The sequence below is a fragment of the Equus przewalskii genome, chromosome 17 (assembly GCF_037783145.1).
Source record: "Equus przewalskii isolate Varuska chromosome 17, EquPr2, whole genome shotgun sequence".
Lineage (NCBI taxonomy): Eukaryota > Metazoa > Chordata > Mammalia > Perissodactyla > Equidae > Equus > Equus przewalskii.
The window spans coordinates 40,113,488-40,133,908 of NC_091847.1; the positions used below are offsets into that span (position 1 = coordinate 40,113,488).

Here is a 20,421-nt window from a genome sequence, read left to right on the forward strand (position 1 = left end):
CTACTTATTGGCCCTTTGTACTTTTTTAAATATACAATTTCCATTCAACTCCAGTCTCTTGATTTCAACTTCCTATATAGGATATTTCTTACTGCTAGCTTAGAGTCAAAATATCTAAATTAAAATGTAGTATTTTCTCCATAAACCAGTAGCTCTTCTGACTGTTTCTATAAATGCGTAGTCATACAGCATAGTAGATCCAGACACTTGGGTTTAAATTTTAGTTCTATAACCACGTAAGTTACTCAGAGCTCAAATTTCTTCCTCGTGAGATGAATATGGGAACAGAACCTATCTCATGAGGTTGTTTAAGTATTAAGTGAATAACATATGTGACATGCCTAGCACCGTGCCTAGCTCATGAAGCAAGAAGCATTAGCTGCTGCTGTCATCATCATCATTGCCACCATCACCAGCATTATTACTCTCCCATAACACTCTTGCTTTGGCATAAAGCTTATACTTCGCCTGTCACAGCCTTTGTAATTGCTTGCTTACTTGTCGTTATCTCCTGCTAGGCTGTAAGTTCTGTGAAGACAACACCTGTTTTATACCTTGTCATTGTTGTTCTCCCAGAGCGTCGCACACTGTTTGGATATATTACTTATGGAATGAATAAACAAAGGAATTCTGCAAAGAAAGTTGCCTGACTAGTCTTTTATGTCTTCCGGTCCTATCCGTTGCACCTTGAAATCTGTCTCAAGATGAATCTCACACCCTCTTTAGTTCATGTGAAAAAACTTTAACAATGCTCTGTTACCTACCAAAAAACGCACAAACTCATTAATCTGGCAGTAGTCTAATTTCCCAGCTTTGTTTTCAACCACAGCGCCAACTAAAACTTCTTGATCTGTATTCTGTTCTCCTCTCTGCCTCAGCCCCTCCTTTCCACTCCCTTTTATTTTATGTCACCTCCTCACTCCATTCCCCACTAGGAAGCCTTACCCTATCCTATCTGTACAAACTCTATCCATCCTTAAGGTCCAATTCAAGTCCCATCTCTTTCTGGAAATAGTCCACAGGAATCACTTCCTCTTCTGAGTTTCATTAGCCCTCTTCAGCCTATTCATTTGAAGTTTATTACTATGTAGTCATAAGAACCATCTTTCTTGAATATGAATTTTATCTTCTCAAATTAAGTGTAAGTTAGGTTGTTTGAGGGTGGGGCCATCGGTCTACTTCTTGCCTCCCACGGCACCTAATATCATGCTCCACACACAAAAGGCAACCCATGGATCTGTTGCCTGACTGTACGCGATGCCAGATTTATTTTTTAAATATGCAGATTTTGCAGCATTGTACTGACCTTCACAGCAGCACAGTCTCTGATATCATAATCCTGCTGAAATTCATTTTCCATGATAATAGTAGATACCTTGAAAGACAAGAGAGGCTTGAGAATTTAAGACTGATGTATAAATGTTTGCAATTTAGATGTAATTTGGGCAGCTTTAATAACTCAAGCGCATTCATATGCCATGGAAGGAAAACTTTTTCATCTCTTTTTTTTTATATCAGGATGCTAAATCACGAGGGGACTTAGAAAACATCATAATGTCATCAGTTTCCAAAGAAAGGAAGCCACAGTTTCAGAAGTGGAGGTTAACGGTGTATTAAGTTCCCAGTTGGAGTCACAGAGTATCGGGAGCTTGCTAAAGACATATTTTTTTTGCATGTGTTGAAAAGCTAGCTGCTCGATTAAGTATTCTCAGATATGTTCCAATTTGAAAATGAAAGTCAAGGAATTTTACATTTAGAAAGAATACACGATGAATTGACACAATGGTAATGTGGAGCGAATATTTAATATTTGAGAATAATTTGCTCTTAAAAGTGTTACTTAAAATCTCTCTTTAGGATAATGTAAACATTTGAAATAATTTTTAAGGTTCCCTCCAAACAAATTATTCCCCCCAATAAAGATGTTTTCTTTTTTACATAACTCTTACATTTTTAGATGATAAAAGCTTCTCATTATGAAAAAAAAGGAAAAAAATACAAAGAAAAAGAAAAAACCACTTGTACTACCCAAAGATGACCACTATATCTATATATTTATACTTTTATATTTTTTGGACTATATATAGAGAGACTATACATATGGGTATTTTTTTTAATAAAAATGAGATTGGTAACTTGTTTTTCCCCTACTTCATATAGGTGAATCTATCTCCATTTCAATAAAGATATATCTACATAATTTTAATGGTTCTATGGAATGTGGATGTATTATTTAACAATCAGCTTCTGGTTCTTGAAACAAATATTCTTTCCATACTACCCCAAACAAGAAAGTTCAAACTTACTGGTGTACGATCACTCCATTGCCAGGATCCTTCTAAATCAGGGCTCCTTTTATTCAAACCTATCCACAGCCAACGTTGGCCACTAGGTAGAAAGGAGGCCAAAAAAAAAAAAAAAAAAATTTGGCAAAAATATTTAGCATTCACATGTCTAAAATACTTAAGTTTATTCAGAAGACCTTGTCACTAACTGAAAAGCACAGTTTCAAGCTCTATAAAAAAGTCTTCTGAAATGAAACTAAACGCTAAATATGGGGTAGCTGTTGAAAAAGTATCATACTTGTTGAAACTAAATTTTAAGTTATTTTATTCATATAAAAGGCAAAAACTATTCTGCACTGAACTTGAGGAAAAAAACGTGTGCGATTAACCCAAACTTACTGCAGAGCTTCAATATTAGACAAAGTTTTCAGATACAGCCAGATGCAACAACGGCATTTCCTTAAAGCGTTTGTCTGTAACACTATCAAATATCTTTTCTTTAAAACGCACAACAAACCATTTGGCTAAATTTTTATCAAACAAGATTTAAAAAAATAATTTAATTCCCACTGCTCATTTAGTTTCAAGTAAACAGGTATTCAAGTATTTTCTAAATGCCAAACTCCATGGCTTATACTAGACCAATATAATTAAGCAATCACTTAAGTGAATGTATTTAACACTCATAACTATTCTACTTCTATGTACAAGGCATTGAGCTAGGTGCAATGGTGACACAAAGTACAAGACTGATATCCACCCTCAAATGGCATATAATCTAGTCAGGAAGACAGGGCATACATGAGCAAAGAAAATATAAGACCATTTTTGAAAGACAACAAATGATATTCAAATTGTTTACATTTTAAGTGCTACAAAAGTTCAGAAAAAGGAGAGTTCCCTGTGGACTGCAGGGAGTCAGGAAACATTCTGTGAGGTTAGTAGGATAAAAGACAGCCTTCAAAGGATGGCTAAGTTCTTTTGAGCCATAATCTGAGAGTTTACCATGTGCCAGTGTTCAGATTGGCTGAGAGGAGAAACGTCAGGCATTTCAAGGAAGAATATGTCCAACAACATATAGAAGCAGGGACATTCATTGGAACTGATTTTTTCTCCTCAATTAAACTTATGCTCTAGCTAGGGAGATATTGCTAGTCTAAACAAAAGTGATAGAACCATTAAAAAGATTTCTTCACCTCTAACCCCACTTGAAAATATTCTCTAAAATGTATTTTCCTTTTTAGGCCTTAATGGGTAGACCACTTCCCGTATAATTTAACCTTCTGATGGCATGTGGTATGTATTGATCAGTACATATGAGTGTACATTATATATGCATACACAATACATATATAAATGTTATAGCATAGAAATATAACACATATTAGAGAATGGGCAGGATCCACATCTAAAATTAATCCCCATTCTCAAGCTCAGTAGAATACATGGACTACAGGAATGTGCAGCTACAAGACTACTGGGAAATATAATGTCTGCATTTAAAAAATTTGCTAGTAAATCAAGGGCTACAGCAAACTTAATTTTAAATTAATTTCTCACCTTTTAATAAAATAATTGCTTTTCTTTATCTCTTTGTTCAACATTCCTTCATTATTTTAATACCAATAAACACTATTTCATCTTTTCAACTTGAAGCTTTTCAACTTATGGCAATGGAATATGAGGACTGTCCCCTTTCAGTTTTTACTGTTATACTGTTTTCTTTCATAGAGAAAGATCATCAATTTGTAGACCTAAGATAAATCTAGTGGAGACAATTAAATCCACTTTGAATTTAGTGGCTGTAAGAGAAATTTGCAGTTTGCATTTTCATCTAATCAGAGCTTTCTTATGGGCTTCCAAATTTATCACTCTTACCAATTGCTGGATTTCTAAACCACAGAGTCTAGATAATTGCCACACACAGTACAATTAAAGTCAGATGGCTAAAATAAAGAGGAGGTTAAGTTTGCTTCCTAACACTTACTTGGGGATATAACTTCATTTCTTTCAAATCTTTGCACATTATATATTTGGACCTGGGGAATTTGGTTAGAATTTTGCGTTTCTCTAAAGTAAGCATTAGATATTTTATCTTTTTTACACAATCTTCAGTACAACCAGGAAGATGATCAAAGATCTTTCGTCACCTGCATTTCATCTCAAGTCAGCTTCTACTGAAAGCCTCTCCAGAGACGTCCCCAACCTGTCTGCCCAGTGCTCTCAGCTTCACTTCTTCCCCCTAAGAAACCTGCTTTCAATCCCATTTCTGCCTCCTCCTCTGCTGTGTCTCAGAGAACAGTTTTCTAGAGAGCAGAGTTTGCCTAATTGTCCAAAATTTCTTCACTACGTTCTGAGATTGAACTTCATTTCAGCCCAGACATTTACAGATTTCAGCCTCCATTTCAAGAGATTCATTAGTGGGTTATAAATACAGAAAATAATAGCTAATTGGTGTTTTTGTATGTGTGTGGTAAGATGTGGAAAATATTTCTTCAATTGTAACTTATTCCTGGTTTGACCTGGTTTATCTGTAGGCAGATAAAGAGGAGAAGAAATTGAAAGTCACATTAATCACTGCATGCTTCTAACATGGATTTTAGAAAATTTGAGGGAAAAATATGGATCATAACTGGGAAATCAAATCAAACTGAAATTTTCTCTCTTTATAAATTTTTTCTACTCCAAGAACTAAGTATACGGTTTTAAGGCTATTAGGTTAAGAAGACATTGCATGAAAGGTTGCCATGTGTATTTGTGTTAAAATTCTTACTCTCAGTCAAATTTCCTGTTGCCTCTTGTTTCTAAGGAAAACAGTATCTCAGCCATAACCCTCAATAAATACTATTTGATGAGGGTGCTTAGTCTGCAAAGCCTCAGATTTATATCTAAATCCATTCATGCCACAGCACAGGAGGTAGTGCACACAGCAGCAATGGCATTGCAAACAAGGCTTTCTTCTCTAATCCTATGGCTATTTCTGTTCTACAATGGCTTTCCCTGGTGGGCTGCCATTAAGAATTGCAAAGATCTTAGAGCCTTAATGACTCAGTGCACCATGAATCCTTTTCATTGAAATACAAATAGAGATGTGGAACTTGGATTGTGAGAAGTGTAGCAGTAATCTGACTTAACTCTTTGGCACGCAATACACAATTTGGGCCATGGACATCTTGCTGAGAAAGGTCAATTCGCGAGATAAAAAGCTAAGGTGTTCAAGGAGTAGGCTTTAGAATCATTTTCTGATAGAAATGGGTTTGTTTCCTTTCTTCCCTTCAAGCCATGGTCACAAGATTGGTTTTAGAATATGTTGTCTTTCTAAATACAGTGTCGGCAAATGATCTCTTTATTCACGGAGCAGGTATCAAGCAGACAACACAGTCTGCTTAATAGGGCATTGTGTTAGCTGCTGGGATGAGAGTACAAATAAAATACGGTCCCGATGACTGAAAGGATTATGGTGATTTCTTTTTCTTTGTGTTTTCTGTTTTCTAAATTCAATATGCATTACTTTCACGATTAGAAAAGAGTTTAACATTGTACAGTCTATGGAAAATAAACATGTATAGGAATGGAAGAAAATGGAAAGGATTTACACTAAATGTTAACTAAGTTTACAACTGGGAGCTAGGATTTGAGGTGATTTTTATTTTCTTCATTATCCTTTTTTATATTTCCCAAATTTTACATAATGAACTTGCATTATTTTTTACTTGGGGGGGGGGGAACTTGGCAAATGTGAACAGAACCAAAGACACAAATGAAGAAAAATTCCTTAATTACCTCTCAGGCTTTAGTTTTGTTTCCTAGTGTAATCTACGCTATATAGGAGTTTTTTTTTTTTTTTTGGAGGAAGATTAGCCCTGAGCTAACTACTGCCAATCCTCCTCTTTTCGCTGAGGAAGAATGGCCCTGAGCTAACATCCATACCCATCTTCCTCTATTTCATATGTGGGACGCCTACCACAGCACGGCTTTTGCCAAGCAGTGCCATGTCTGCACCCAGGACCCGAACCAGTGAACCCCAGGCGGCCGAGAAGCAGAACGAGTGAACTTAACTGCTGTGCCACCGGGCCGGCCCCAGTACATAGCAGTTCTTAATGATCATTGGTATCATATATGATAGCCCACTTTCCATCAATTGATTTCCACAAACATCTGCAACCTCATTGCTCAGTACTAATCCATGGTCCCCTGTCTACTTAGAGGTTCCCAACCTCTTGTTTGCTGCCATTCAAAAATTCAATTGTTTACGTCAGTATTTTACTTAAAAATACTTTAGCCTAGACAGTATGATATTGTGTGTGTCAAATTTAAGATCTAGGGGACAGTAAGATGATGCCCTGCTTGAAATTTTCACCTCAGGGAGAACCAGTAGGGTAAGGGAAAGGCCTTGCTCCAGAGGGGGCTACCACAGGGACGTTTGTGATCCAAGGCCACCTGAGGCTTTGGTCATTAGCAGAGTGAATGTCAGAAATGAGTTTATATCAGTGAAATTAGAAGCTTGTTAATCATGTGATGTAGAAATGGGCTCTCTCTGGCGAAACTGAAGTTATTCAAGATATGGGGAAAAGCTAAAGTTTTTAGAGACACTCTCACCCTTCATGAAAGGGTATTAGAATCTGGTGAGGCTGGTAGCCTGTACCACTAGAAACGAGTCTGGCGCTTGACCTCTAAAGGGTCCCATGTCCAGTCAATGGGTCAGGTGATTGGGACTGCCTGACACGGACTACAACGGGAACAGAATCCTGACCCTGGAGTATTGTCACGTTTGCCTCAAATGAACCTTCCATGCAAGATGGTGGCTGGAACACTAAAAGGACAGACTGCTGGGATGTTGTCAAGCTTACAAAACAGGTTGTATGAAATGTTTTGTGTCTGCTTCAATGAACGTTTAATAAATGTCTGTAAGTGTGGAAGGATTTGGTCTCAGTTTTGCATTCATTATAATCTAATCTCAAGGCTGTGGGGAGTAGCTAAGAACCTAACAGTTAGTATATCCAAATTAACTTAGGCTAGTGTGCAATTAAATTTTGTACATTAATTTCTAATGCTAGAAAATGAAGTCTAGAATACCCTAAATTCTACAATAGATGCCTAATAAACGAATACGTATGGAACACAGGTATTGTATTTTACATCAGGTTCCCAGTATACTGTAGTGAGATGTTACTTTCTTTAATGAGAAAAATATAATAGTGGGTATGTTAATGCAAATCAGGAAAATGTGGAAGAATGTTCAAACTTTTAAAAAAGTCACTCAAAATTTTATCTCCCAGAGGTAACAATGATTATTTTTTATGTATTTTTGCAGTCTACTTTTTAATTTAAATAGTATATTTTTTACTCTCTTATAACTTGCCTTCCCCTCACTTAATATATTATATTTACATGTTATAATATTCTTTTTAAAAAAATCTTAATGCACAGGGGATAAATTCTAAAGATCAATGACAATAATGACAATAGGGATCTTGACCTTTTTCTGACTTTCATGGAAATGGATTTAATGTTTAATCATTAAGTAGTACATGGCTATTGGTTGAGCTATGTTCTACTCTTAATTTAATAAGAATCTACATGTTAATAATATTAATTAAATATGTTAAGTTTATATTTGTATATTAACCCAGGAATGGTGAAGTGTACCAGACGCATTTTCAGCACCTATTAATAGATGATTGCATGATATTAGACTTGATACATAGAGTCCTGGTATTGACCCAAATTTGTATTCTTAGAAGAAATCCTACATGGCCAAAGTGTGTTATTTTGAGGTACTATAATGTAGTGGATTAAGAAAGTGGGCTCTCAGACAGAGAGAGACGAACTCTGTATGACTCCACTCGTAGGTGGTAGTTAACACATAGACAAAGAGAACTGATCGGTGGTTACCAGGGGAAAGGGGGGTGGGGGGAGGGCACTAGGGGTGAAGTGGTGTACCCACAACATGACTAATAATGATGTACAACTGTAATTTCACAAGGTTGTTAACTATCATAATCTTAATTAAAAAAAAAAGAAAGTGGGCTCTAATGGGTTCAACTACTGGATCTTTTACTTACTAGCTGTAAAAACAACTTGGGCAAGTTGTTTTACTTCTCTGTGTCTGTGTTTCTTCATTTAGATAAAATGAGCATAGTAATAGTATCTATGTCATAGGCTGTTGTAAGGATTAAATGAGCTAATAGATAGAAAATATTTAGGACATTATCTGGCACATAACTACTATATAGGTGTTTGTTATTATATCACTTGTTAGTATTTACTTTTTAAAGTCTACTCACAAGGTGGGTCTGTAAGTGTTCTCTGCGCTATTATTGACAAGCTTTGACATCAGAATTGAGAAATAAACCAGACGCTTGCAACAGTTTCTATGTAATGGAATACAAGCTCTTGCTTGCACTACTGAAATATGTGGTAATGATCTTTTTTTATAAAATGTCAAAGAATTCACATACAGAACCATATAGTTCCCATCTCTTTCTTGGAAGAAATTCTTTGTCAATGTTTTCAATTTCTTCCATGGCTATTGAATTATTGGGTTTCTACTTATCAAATCAATTGTACACTAATTTGTATTTCCCTACAAATTGTTCATTTTAATAATTTCATGTATAATAGCATATAATTATACATAGTTTTCTCACCAATTAAAAAATTTCTCCATTAAATGGGTTTTATAATCCCATACTCAGGTTTCATTTTAACTGTGTTTTCTTTTTCATTTTCATAATTTAATCATCAGTAAATTTTTTTTTCTGTTTTGTTGTTTTATTTCCAGAGATACAGCTCTAGGATTTGTCAATTCTACTGCTTTTCTAATTCAGTCATTCACTTTTCTCTTTATCAGGTTCTTTCTTATGGTTTCCTTATGTTTATGTTGATATTTATTTTCAGTTTTGGTTGAATGCTTATTTTCATTATTTTTGTTAAATAATTAAAGCCCTTAAAGATATTAATGTACCTCCAACTATAGCTTTGGCTATAGCTCATCAATTTCAGAGTGAGTGCTGTTATCATCATCTGTACAGTTTTGATTTATTTGCCAAAAGTGTTACTTAAAAACACTGAATTTATAAGTTGATAGGGTGTGATTTCACTTCTTATATAACCTGTATAATTATACCACTTTGGTATTTGAGATTTTCTTTTTAGCCTACTAGATCAATTATTGTAAGTAATATAGGAAAAGAGCTTAAAGAGAAAGTATGTTCAGACGTTGTAAACTACAGAGAATACTATTAAATCAACCTTAATTATACTATTCACATGCTCTATATTGTTTTTTTGCCTGTTTCATTTATCAATGAATGAGACGAGTGTTAAAGTTTCCCATTACTGTTATTTATTGGAAAATTTCACTAATGTAATAAATATTTTTGCCTTATATATTTTGATGCTATTTTATTTAAGTACATAAATGTTCTTGAATATTACAACTTCCTTTTAGATTGTATCTTTAGTCAGTAAGAAATAGATCTCATTTTCCTGTTTAGTGCATTTTTACTTCAATTGTATTTTATCTAACATTAAAACTGTGACTCTAGCTTTTTTGTTCACATTTGCACAATATATTTTGCCCATTGTTTTACTTTTACCATTTTAGCTGCTGCATGAAGTCTGTGATTACGAACTCAATTGCTATTTTGGTTAATGTGGGACAAGCACCTAACATAAGAAAGTGAAGTGGGTCAAGGAGTAATAAATTAGGAACCAGAGCAAATTGGAGAGTGATGCCCCATCTCAGAGGACCACTGGCTACTCAGGATTCACTAATTATTGCCACAATATGAAAATGTTGCCAGTTGTTTTAATTTTTAAAGAGATGTGAAAAATATGGATTTTTACCAAAAGTTCTCAATCTTGAAACACTTTGTGGCCCCTTCCTTCCAGGAAAACAACATCATACTCTTTGGGCTGGATTGTTTTAGGTCTCTTTCAACAGCATATAGTTGGATTCCATTATTGAAGAAATTTGCAGACCTGGACTAAACATAACTGATAATGAAAAAATTTGGTCTTCCGCCATCTTGCTTTATGCTGGACTTCATGTTTCGTCATTTCATTTCTTTAATTTTTCATGCGAGCCTTTTTTTTCACCCATTTACTAGATGAACACACTCTTTTGCATTTTACTACACATTATCTTAAGGTTTTAAAAATGTACATACTCTGTGTTTCTAAATATGATTCCCAGGTAAAATGAGGAATTTGTACTTTGATTTTTCACAACTGTTTTCTCATTTTACCTCCCACTATTCATTTGTAAACAGAGTTAAACACCAAGTTTTATGAAAATATTCTTATATTTCTCTTTTGGGATTTAGGATAATTTCATTCTATTTTTATAATTTACACATATTGCATTATCTAGACTTGAGGCTTTGTTTTTATGTTATTCTTCCTTCCAATTCTTTTAAAACAAACTACTTATTCATGTGTTCTTGATTTTTTATTCATCTCTCTGCTGGAATATGTCTTTGAAATTTCCTTTTCAAGCAGGGAGCACAGGTGGTATATAAACCAATTACTATCCTCACAAATGAAAAGCAATGTAATTGGGAACTAAAAGTAATACACTGCAAACGTTTTCCACCTCAAAACTCTTTAGATGTCCAGTTAAAAAATCTCTTCTTACATTTAATGTCCTAGAGAAGAAGCCTAGTTGAATTTTCTTTGTGTTTTGTTTATTTTCTTGCTGTTTCTTTTTGAGGTTTTTGTTTGCCTGAGTCAAAATGATCAGGAAAGAATTCACTAGGATATATCCAAATGCTGATTTCTCTTCTATAATTTTGTCTGGAATACCCTGAATCCTTGATTTACAGATTCGGGTCTTCTTTTTGGTTCAGAAAAGTGATGGAAGAAGAAAATGAATTTGTGGAGTTGAAGGCCCTCATACTAACGACTGTCCCCAAAGCTTCAGAGAAATCTTCCCCCTATGATAGCATCACTTGGCCCATATTTCTCCACATTGTCCTTAAGGACATCAGGAAATTGTCCAGGAATCCGCTTTCCACCATCACACCAAAATTGCAATGGCTTATAAAACATATCAATGCTGAATAACTAAATGACATCAAATTTATCATAGAAGATCTCACTCTAAACGTATTACCTGAACTGGTCCATTAAAACGTGAAGAAATTCCTTTATTTCATCCACATGACTGAAGCTAGGAAGGTGTCCCCCAAGCGCTTGGCAGAATCTCTCAGCTTCTTCCCAGTTCCTCTTTCTTACTATTCTTTCTACATGAAACACCTTAACAAAATATAATGTTATTTTGTCTTCTGGTATAATCATAAAATAGTCCTAATTTTAAAGTCAATTACAGTCAAATGTGTGGACCCCTGCAGTGGATTCTTATAGGTGGAATGAAGACATAGGTAAATGAACATATACTGTGACACAGTCAGGTCCTGCTGAAAGTGTCAACTAAAGAGCACCACAGGTGCCAGCCACTGTTGTCAAATGGATGACCTTCCTCAGCCAGGCTGGAGAACAAGATACCATGTCCTCCTGCATTCCTAGGACCTTGAGAGACAAACTGAACCAGCAGGTAAAGCTGTAAAGCATACATACGAATGGTTTAGGAGTGGACTTCTGCAAAGAAATGTGCTGGCAACATAATTTTGAACATAATACACTGAGACCTGCGCAAGTACAGAACTATTTTCTTTTCTTTTCTTTTTAGTGGAAGATTGGCCCTGAGCTAACATCCGTGCCCATCTTCCTCTACTTTATATGTGGGACACCTGCTACAGCATGGCTTGACAAGCAGTGCATAGGTCCACACCTGGGATCTGAACTGGTGAACCCCAGGCCGCCGAAGTGGAATGTGTGAACTTAACCACTGCGCCACTGGGCTGGCCCCAGTACAGGACTATTTTCTGATGAAGAAGAATCAGAGGGGTGACTGCACTGGTGTCTGAACATTGACAAAAGGTGGCAAAACCAAACTTGCCACTTTGGACTGTTGCTTTAGTTTGTGATGACTAATTTTATGCCAAAGGAACCATAATCATTTCAAAATAAAAAGAGGAGGAGCAGATGACACAATGGTAGATTGAACTGCTGGTCCCGATTCTTCAGTTTCCCATGATATACACTCTTGCCATGGCCTCCTGCTGGGCGGACCATACTTCCCTATACCTTGACTTGGAGCCTGGCATGTGACTTGCTGTGGTCACTGAGACATTAGTGGGGTAAAGTGAGCAGAGGCCTGAAATGTGCTTCTCGGGCTCCAGTGATTGACTAGGAGAAGAAAAAGCCCCTTCAGCCTGAGCCCTAGAGGGAAGGGCAGTAGACCCCAACTCATACCCTGGAGCCCAGCACAGCTGACCAGCAGTTGAAAGCAGAGCTGGCCATACAAGCCCACACTTGATCAGTCAAACCTTAGCCAACCCAGAGATTTGTGAACGTGAGACTAAATGTTTGTTGTCACAGCCACTGAATTTTGGAGTGGTAAGACGTATAAAGAACCCTAAAATAACTTTTTTTACATTGAAAGAAGTGATAAAACTCTTTATTTGACAATAAAAATTAGAAGGATGTGAGAATCACCAGCAAAGTGTCAGCACGGCATGCAACTCACCCTCTTCCCACAACAAAAGAACCCTAAGGAAGAGCCAATTCTGGCTCTGGTCCTACTCTTTCAGGTGGGACATTAGTTTATGTGGGGATGAGCTGTCTGACACCAGAGGTTCAACAACGCCCTGATGAGGACTCTGTGCTTCCACACATTTTGGTAGGTAACATATGTGTCTGGGGAGGAACATAATTTGTACAAGGACATGGACTAGGAGAGTAGAAAGATAACTTCATTGAGGGATGGAATGAGAATGTTACTTTACCTTATAACAAGAAAGACCTGAGGGCAAACTAAGCCAGCCTTCAGGACAGGAGTCGCCAGGCTTGGGGGCTGCTTCTTCAGGCTCAGCGGGCCCACTTATCTTCTTGCAAATCGAAAGTGCTCTGAAGCTTTTGCAGTCTTTTACCTCCCACTTTCCAAGAGACTTTCCAGTAGACATAGCTACACACCCACCTGGAGAAGCTGGGGTTGGATTGGAAAGTTAAATTAAAAATCTCCTTTTAAAAGTAAAGTCCAAATGTTTTTGAGTGTCTCTACCCTTTGAGCCAAAATGGGAAGAGACAATAGGAAAAAACCATGTTGTTCATAATGATGATGATGATGATGATGATGACGATGATGATAATATACAGAGGGGCTTACTATTTGCTAGGTACCATTCTAAAAGGATTAAATAATACTCATAACAAACCTAGAGAGTGGATTCTATTGTCATACGGAGGTACAGTGAGGATTAGTGACTTGTCCAAGGTCACATGTTAGTAAGTGGTTGATTGAGGATTGGAATCCAGGTGGTCTGTGTGCAGAGCCGTACCCTAAGACACTACACTGCTCAGGATAGCCCAAGTGGTTAGTATTAGCTTAGCAACTTTGAACAATTTTTAAGCAATTTAGTAAACCTCAAAACAAAACTCCCCCAGATTAGATCCAAAGGAAGGGCCAGTATAATAAAAATAGAAAGAGGTATGTGGTAACATACTATTTATTTTATGGTAGCCAGAATTTTATTTATTTATAGCAACATTAAAGGATAGTTTGTACTGTTGGATCCATTTTCCAAATGAAGAATAAGTGACGTGCCCACATATTTAGTGAGTGGCACAGTCAGGACTTGAACCCAGATTTGTCTGGCAAAATGCCATGCTCCTTTTCCATTACAGCACACTGCCTGAACTGGGTAGAGGACAAGAAGGGCAAACACTGGAAAGTAATGAAGGCAACTTTCATTCCACCAGACAGGAAGCCATGTGGTCTCATGTCTCATACTTAAACATGGCCAGCAAGAGGAACAAGGAACTGGGAAAAACAGCGCTGTGTTACCCTGGATGGGTGAGCTATTTTCCCCTGTTCTGCCCGCTGCTCATGGCTTGTCCATGATAGACCACACTGGCTGTGGCTGAGAGTAATAATGGCAAAGAGAGCTTAATGGCAGTCTTTCTGGCTATAGGACTGAGAGAATAGCCATTGTAACTCCTTCCCGAGCACCTCTCCAACCACTGAGGCTTATCCATGAAGAACATGACATTGACTCTAAGATGTCTGAGCGTCTATAAAAGAAATCGCATGTTTTATATGTTAGAATATTCTAATTTAAGACAAGATTTAACCAGGATTAGCATCTATATCCTTCATCTTCTACAAGTAAAAAGATGACTTTGTTATTATCAATACCACTCACATTTATGATGACGACCATGTGTTACAAATTTTGTGGGAATTCTCTATTTCAAATGTTGTGTTTAATTACACACATGTTCTAATTTCCGTGTTATAAAAAAAGGTCTTCATGATCACATCATGCAAACACAAGAAAATATAAATAATTCAAAGGGAGAAAAGTCAAATGCTTTATAACTGCTGTCCTATACAAAGCCAAAATCATCTAAAAAGTATTGCATTAGACATAAGGAGATCTGGATTTTAGCAATTTAATAACCAGGTATCTTTTGTCAAGTAAATCACCTTTCTAAGCCTCTGTTTTCTCAACTCTAAAATCAAAAGGGACTTCTGAGGTCCTTTGTGAGTCAAATCTTCTGATTCTATGGCTAATTATGGTCAATGCTTCAAGTTGGTTAAAGAAGGATGAATTAACTTTCAGAATAAATAATACCTACAACATATTGCCTCCTTAATTCTCAACCATAGAGATAAACACATTCAATTTTGGAGAAAGAAGTTAAGAAGCAGAGAGATGAAAATGAAAAGTGCTTCACAATGAAGCTTTCTAGATTCTATTTGAGACTTACATGGAAAAGATAAAAAATACACTGTGGTTCTAGGTTTGTGCCATTAGGTGGTGGTTTCTGAGAACTGAGTTTTCTAGCTTCTTTTATTGAGTCATTCCCAAGGATTAAATAGGGAAGATATAGTCACTGCTTCTCTTTATGGTTCCATAGATAGACTCTAATCCTGAAGATCATCACTTCCCTCCCATTTCAAAGGTCAGAAGAATACATTTGGGAGCAATGCTGCATTTCATAAGTCACTGTTTTCTACTATTTTAACGGCTAATGCACTCACCAGGCTCAAGAAAGTTCCAGTTGGAAAAGGTTACAGTCCGCTTTACTCCGCTAACACTTGCCCAACCATACTCTCCACGTGAATCTGTATCTCTCAGGCCAGTCCAGAAGTATTTTCCCGGAGATTTACTATACTTTTTAATCATATCATTCAGGTATTCTTGTTCAAATCTACAAAACAAGAGTCAAATTAGCAAGAGTTTTTACAATGACTGACTTACTGTATAAACTGAAGATGCATCTTTTTCTCAGGAAGATTATTTAGCAAAGGAACCCAGAGTTAAAAGCTCACTAGTACATGTTTACTGATGGTCACACCTGCTAGTTATAGTCAGATTGCAGTTGGTTCCAAAAGGGACCTCATCCTGGTAAATCTTGTAACAGGTTTCTCCATGTCTCTTCCAGCCCTAAATCAGAGGAGAAATATCATCACAGTGTTTTCCAGATTTGATGATGTCCCCCTCTGACAAGCAAGGTTCTGTTACATTGATAACATCTCACAACTTATGGAAATTAAGGACATGGTCAGTGAATTCATACACGTGATGAGGGTGGGACACAATTTCATGGATAACCTCCACAAGACTGTAAGCCTGTGTCAGACAGAAGGTGTGTCTTAATTCTCTTTACCCCTGGCACCTAGCTCATCAAAGTTGTTGGTTGAATTACTTTTGAACAGGAATAATATAAGTGGGGAAAGTAAAGATACCAGCATTGAGGACAGTAATCATATACATGTTTATAGAAATTCACGAATAGGTAACTCTTTCTCCTATAACTCTTTTTTTTTCTGTAAGAATGCCAACATATTATGATTCACTGCCCTCTTGATTGCTCTAACGCAAATGAACGGAAGCTAGTAATTTCTTCTATTTTTCCAAGTCTCAACTGTTTAAGTCTCAGCTACCATCCCTAACCAAGAAGGTGTAATACTGCTTAGAAAAATTTACACGGGGGTTTTACATACCTCATCTGGAGGACACATCTTATCAGATCTTGAATCATTCATGTTTTCTCCCTTTTTCTTGCATACATATTTAAGTTTCTCTTCACATGATTGGACCTTCCAATGACCTAGCTTTTAAAAAATAGAAAAAAATTTTTCCCACAAGAGAAGTTAATTATCATATATTTAGACTTGAACTCTAACTTATTTTAAACCAAGATAGTTTCTTCTCACAAAACTATGAGGGAGGGAGAGGGGGAGGTGGATGAGGAAGAGGAAGAAGAAAGGAGAGGTAGGGAACGAATATAAATGAATGATTAAATCTGAGAACATACTCCTGTAAAACGCTACCCAACAAGGCTGCAAGGTTGTGGCTCACAGCCTGTTATTTCAACATCACCTCAAGGTCACAGTGGGGATGAATTTCGTTTTCTTATAAAAGTAACAATAAAACCATCAAAGGACACTCAGTATAGAAGTTGGAGAGAGAAGAACTCAGCTCACAAACAGTTGCCAATGTTCCAGTCTTCTTCCACATGACGTGGCCAAAGTTCATCCACAGGTTAAAAACTTTGAGGTATGTCAGCTAACCTCCCTGTCTCAGTTTCCTCATATGTAAAATGATGATGGTGGTGAGAATAGCTACTCTCCAAGAATTCTAGAACCAAAAGTCTCTTCCCACTCTACTTCAGCCTAGACTTGAAAGTTCTCTCTTTCAAATAGGCTACTTAACATTTCTTTTGCTTAACTGACTAAGTCACTCTGCTTTCTTTGAATTAAATTTTACTAAGTCAATTGTGTTAAGGGTCAGTTTTGAACACTGGAATGCTGTCCAGGTAAGCCATCAGTTCACTCTTGCCTATGGGACCTCATCTCTATCTTTGACACTCTTTGAAAGACATCTTGGATATCCTTTTAAATAGAGCACCAAATGTGACAACCTTCTAAAGTCATCTTTGACACCTTTCTAAATACATCTTTACTCCTGAAACACTTCTAAATACACATCCCATTTATTGCTTCCACTTAAGTCTCCAGAAGTTTGGGTGACAGAATCAGCCTCCTAAACAATTAGAAGTCCACAGGAAAGGGATACAAACAAAAATGCAGAGGTACATATATCCTTCCTGCTCAAGACACAGCTCACTTTGTACTCTTAAGTAAAGCATATTCAATACATTTTTAAGCATTCTATGGGAGTAGGATGTTCTCTGAGCAAAGTTAGACTTAATTTTTTAATAAAAATATTTTTTCACTTCTCAAAGTAGGATTAATATAAAACTTAATCTGAAGATGAATTCAGAAGATGGGATTTTTCAGGTTAAATTATGGCTGCATGCTAAATATCACACTGATGGTCCTGAGAAAAAGCAGGTTTTTAGAACCAATCTGGCACAAACATCTGAGTTCTAAAGGGATTCTCTTGATCTGTTTCAGACCAGCAGATACTTTCAGACAGGAAGTGGATTATTTAGTCATTGCTTTATTTATTTTTCAGTAGCTACTGGAAAGACAATCTACAGAGCTTGTACCTTTTCTTTTCTTTCCCAGTTTAAACACAAATATCCCAACCAAAGTAATCTTAATATTATTATTAGGAATAACAATAAGAATATAAATAAACCACAGGTTTTGTACCTTTCCTAAATAGGAAACACAGTTGGGAGTCTGATTGAAGGAAACATTTGGCTCATTCTCATCCCAATATGTTAGAGTAACTTCAGTACCATCTGACCACTGAAATAAAGTTGGCGTATTTATGTTCTTAAGGCCTGTCCATGTTTCTTCTTTGGCACCTAAAAGAAAAATGTTTTAGTTGGCTTGGTTTTACTCAATTGTATACTTCAATATGTACATGTTACTGATTTTACATTCTGATACGGGGTTTTAAGAGCCTTGATGGTATTCTCTCTTTTTATTTCTTTTAAAATTTTAATGCAGAAGATTGTATTCTTAATTAATCTGTTAAAATGTGGGCAAGTCAGGCAGGCAGGGTGATGAGGGGTTTGAGGTCACTTATGCAGGTAGAGTACACAGGGGGAACAGCTGTACTATGACCTATAGGCTGTGTTTCTGATACGTGTTAGATAAACCTTGTTTTTGGGAAATAATGAAATTCTACAAATACAATCATAGATTTCCAATTAGAATAAGAATATTGTCCATCACTGCCCTGGAATGATTATGCTGCCTTCCTAGGTAAAAAAATTAGCATCATGCTCACACACGATAGAACTCTACTATTAGCTATTATTATTGGTGAATCCTAGGAGTAGGTTTGAACACTGGCAGTTTAGTGTATTTTTGTTCTTCAGTCTTTAGCTTTCAAAGAATTTCAAAAGTGAAACAATCATCACTTAAGTGTTCGGAGCAACTTAAATAGCATTTAGCTTATGAGAAGAGGAAAACTATTCACAAGGGTGGTACTGTCAAATTGGTAGCCACTAGCTACATGTGGCTATTTAAATTTGTAAATGAATTAAAATTAAATGAAAGTAAAAATTCAGTTCCTCAGTTGCCCTCACTATATACTTCAAGTGCTCAAAAGCCACAAGCGGTTGATGGCTACTGTACTGGACAGCACAGATTATAGAATAGTTGTATCATTGCAGAAAATTCTGTTGGGCAGCGCCGATCTAAAGGATCAAACTGTAAGTTTTCATTCCTGCTAAGAGTCTGAAAATAGAGATACTTTAAAATGTTTTAAACTTCCAAAATAGGATATTTTAAAAACTTACCCCCATTATGGAGTTTTGTGACAACCACCTCCACATCCGCTAAAGAATGAATGCTGATGAGGTCACTGCTCAAGGCTTTGCAGTGCATATTTGCCTTATCCCAGGAATTACTTTCATTTACCAGTAGATAGCAAAATCCGTTATTTGGCAGCCAGTCTGCATCACAGCGGGTATCTGAATATGTCCAGACATCTGGGGAGAAAGCAGCTATTTGTATTCCAGTAAAGATACATCTATTTAGAATCAATAACATTGCAAATTCTTCTTTCTTGAATCATAAGGCTTCTGGAAAACTGGAGAATGTGATGTCAGATAGTACAGTGACATGAATTTATGTGGTGCCTAATGTATACATAGCATCATAAGAGTGACTGCAGGGATTCAGATAACGATATAACTTTAATGTGATACAAACACGCTACGTGGCTGGGCTCAAATTATTTAAGGAGGGATTGCCCTTAGTCCTAGTAGACAGAAGAAAGGGGTGGGGTAAGCCAGGTGCTGACAAATCTCTTCCTTGTTATGGGACTTGTTAGGTTCCCCTCCAGTCTCTGCCTCTAAGAGATTATGAGTTCGAGCCTCTTATTCACGTACAGTCAGCTTAGCAAGCGGATGTTCATTAATGCTCGCTGTTGAACAAAGGACAGGCAGAGATTTAAGGAACAGAATAAGACATTTGTACACTCCACACCCAAGACATGGCAGCAACAGAGGGAAAGGGCAAAGGGCATCTCTGGATCTCTTCTTTCCTCCTCTCTGCTAGACCTGTAATCCTCATGGAATTAGTGATGCTTTGTTTTGACCATGATAAAATTCACTCAAATGATGGTCAAGAATGACTAGAGACAAAGAGTGAGATACAAAACCACACAAAATACTTGTACCCCTATTAATAGAACTAGAAAGCTGTTTGGTTACTCAGACTTCATGGATTTGGAACTGTTTGGAATATTTGTTGTATGAAAACACAGCATCTTAAAAACGTAGACAGTCTGTTTTCTATTAAAGGATAAAATTCAGGTTCAACTAGCTTCTCACCCTTGCAAGATAACTCAATCAACTTTAAGGTTCTGAAACAGCACTTGTTATTATTATTATATTTTACAATTACGATAAAGGAAGAGAGGAACAAAATCAACCATAATTGAACTGAAAACAATCATTTTCCTATTCTACTCTTTCTATGAATACATATTTTTACAAGATTAAAATAAGTAGGCATATTATTCTGCTCTTTGTATTTTTCTGCTGGCAAAGTTATTTTAATAAATTCATACTATTTAATCATGTGGAAACATCATGATTTACTTAATAATCGCTCTACAGGATATTTACTTGATCT

At 36.5% G+C, this 20,421-nt stretch overlaps 1 protein-coding gene across 3 annotated transcripts in view; it reads right to left on the reverse strand.

The window, feature by feature from the left end:
* Positions 1-20,421, reverse strand: part of LY75 (lymphocyte antigen 75) — a 130,158-nt gene that overhangs the window by 86,272 nt on the left and 23,465 nt on the right. For all 3 annotated transcript variants that reach the window (XM_008513704.2, XM_008513703.2, XM_070580021.1), the window contains exons 7-15: positions 19,080-19,271; positions 17,980-18,137; positions 16,363-16,473; positions 15,714-15,802; positions 15,397-15,566; positions 13,139-13,338; positions 11,404-11,546; positions 2,307-2,388; positions 1,307-1,375 (exon numbers count right to left, since the gene is read on the reverse strand). In XM_008513704.2, coding sequence (XP_008511926.1) covers positions 1,307-1,375; positions 2,307-2,388; positions 11,404-11,546; positions 13,139-13,338; positions 15,397-15,566; positions 15,714-15,802; positions 16,363-16,473; positions 17,980-18,137; positions 19,080-19,271 — 1,214 coding nt within the window. The remainder of the gene's footprint in view (positions 1-1,306; positions 1,376-2,306; positions 2,389-11,403; positions 11,547-13,138; positions 13,339-15,396; positions 15,567-15,713; positions 15,803-16,362; positions 16,474-17,979; positions 18,138-19,079; positions 19,272-20,421) is intronic.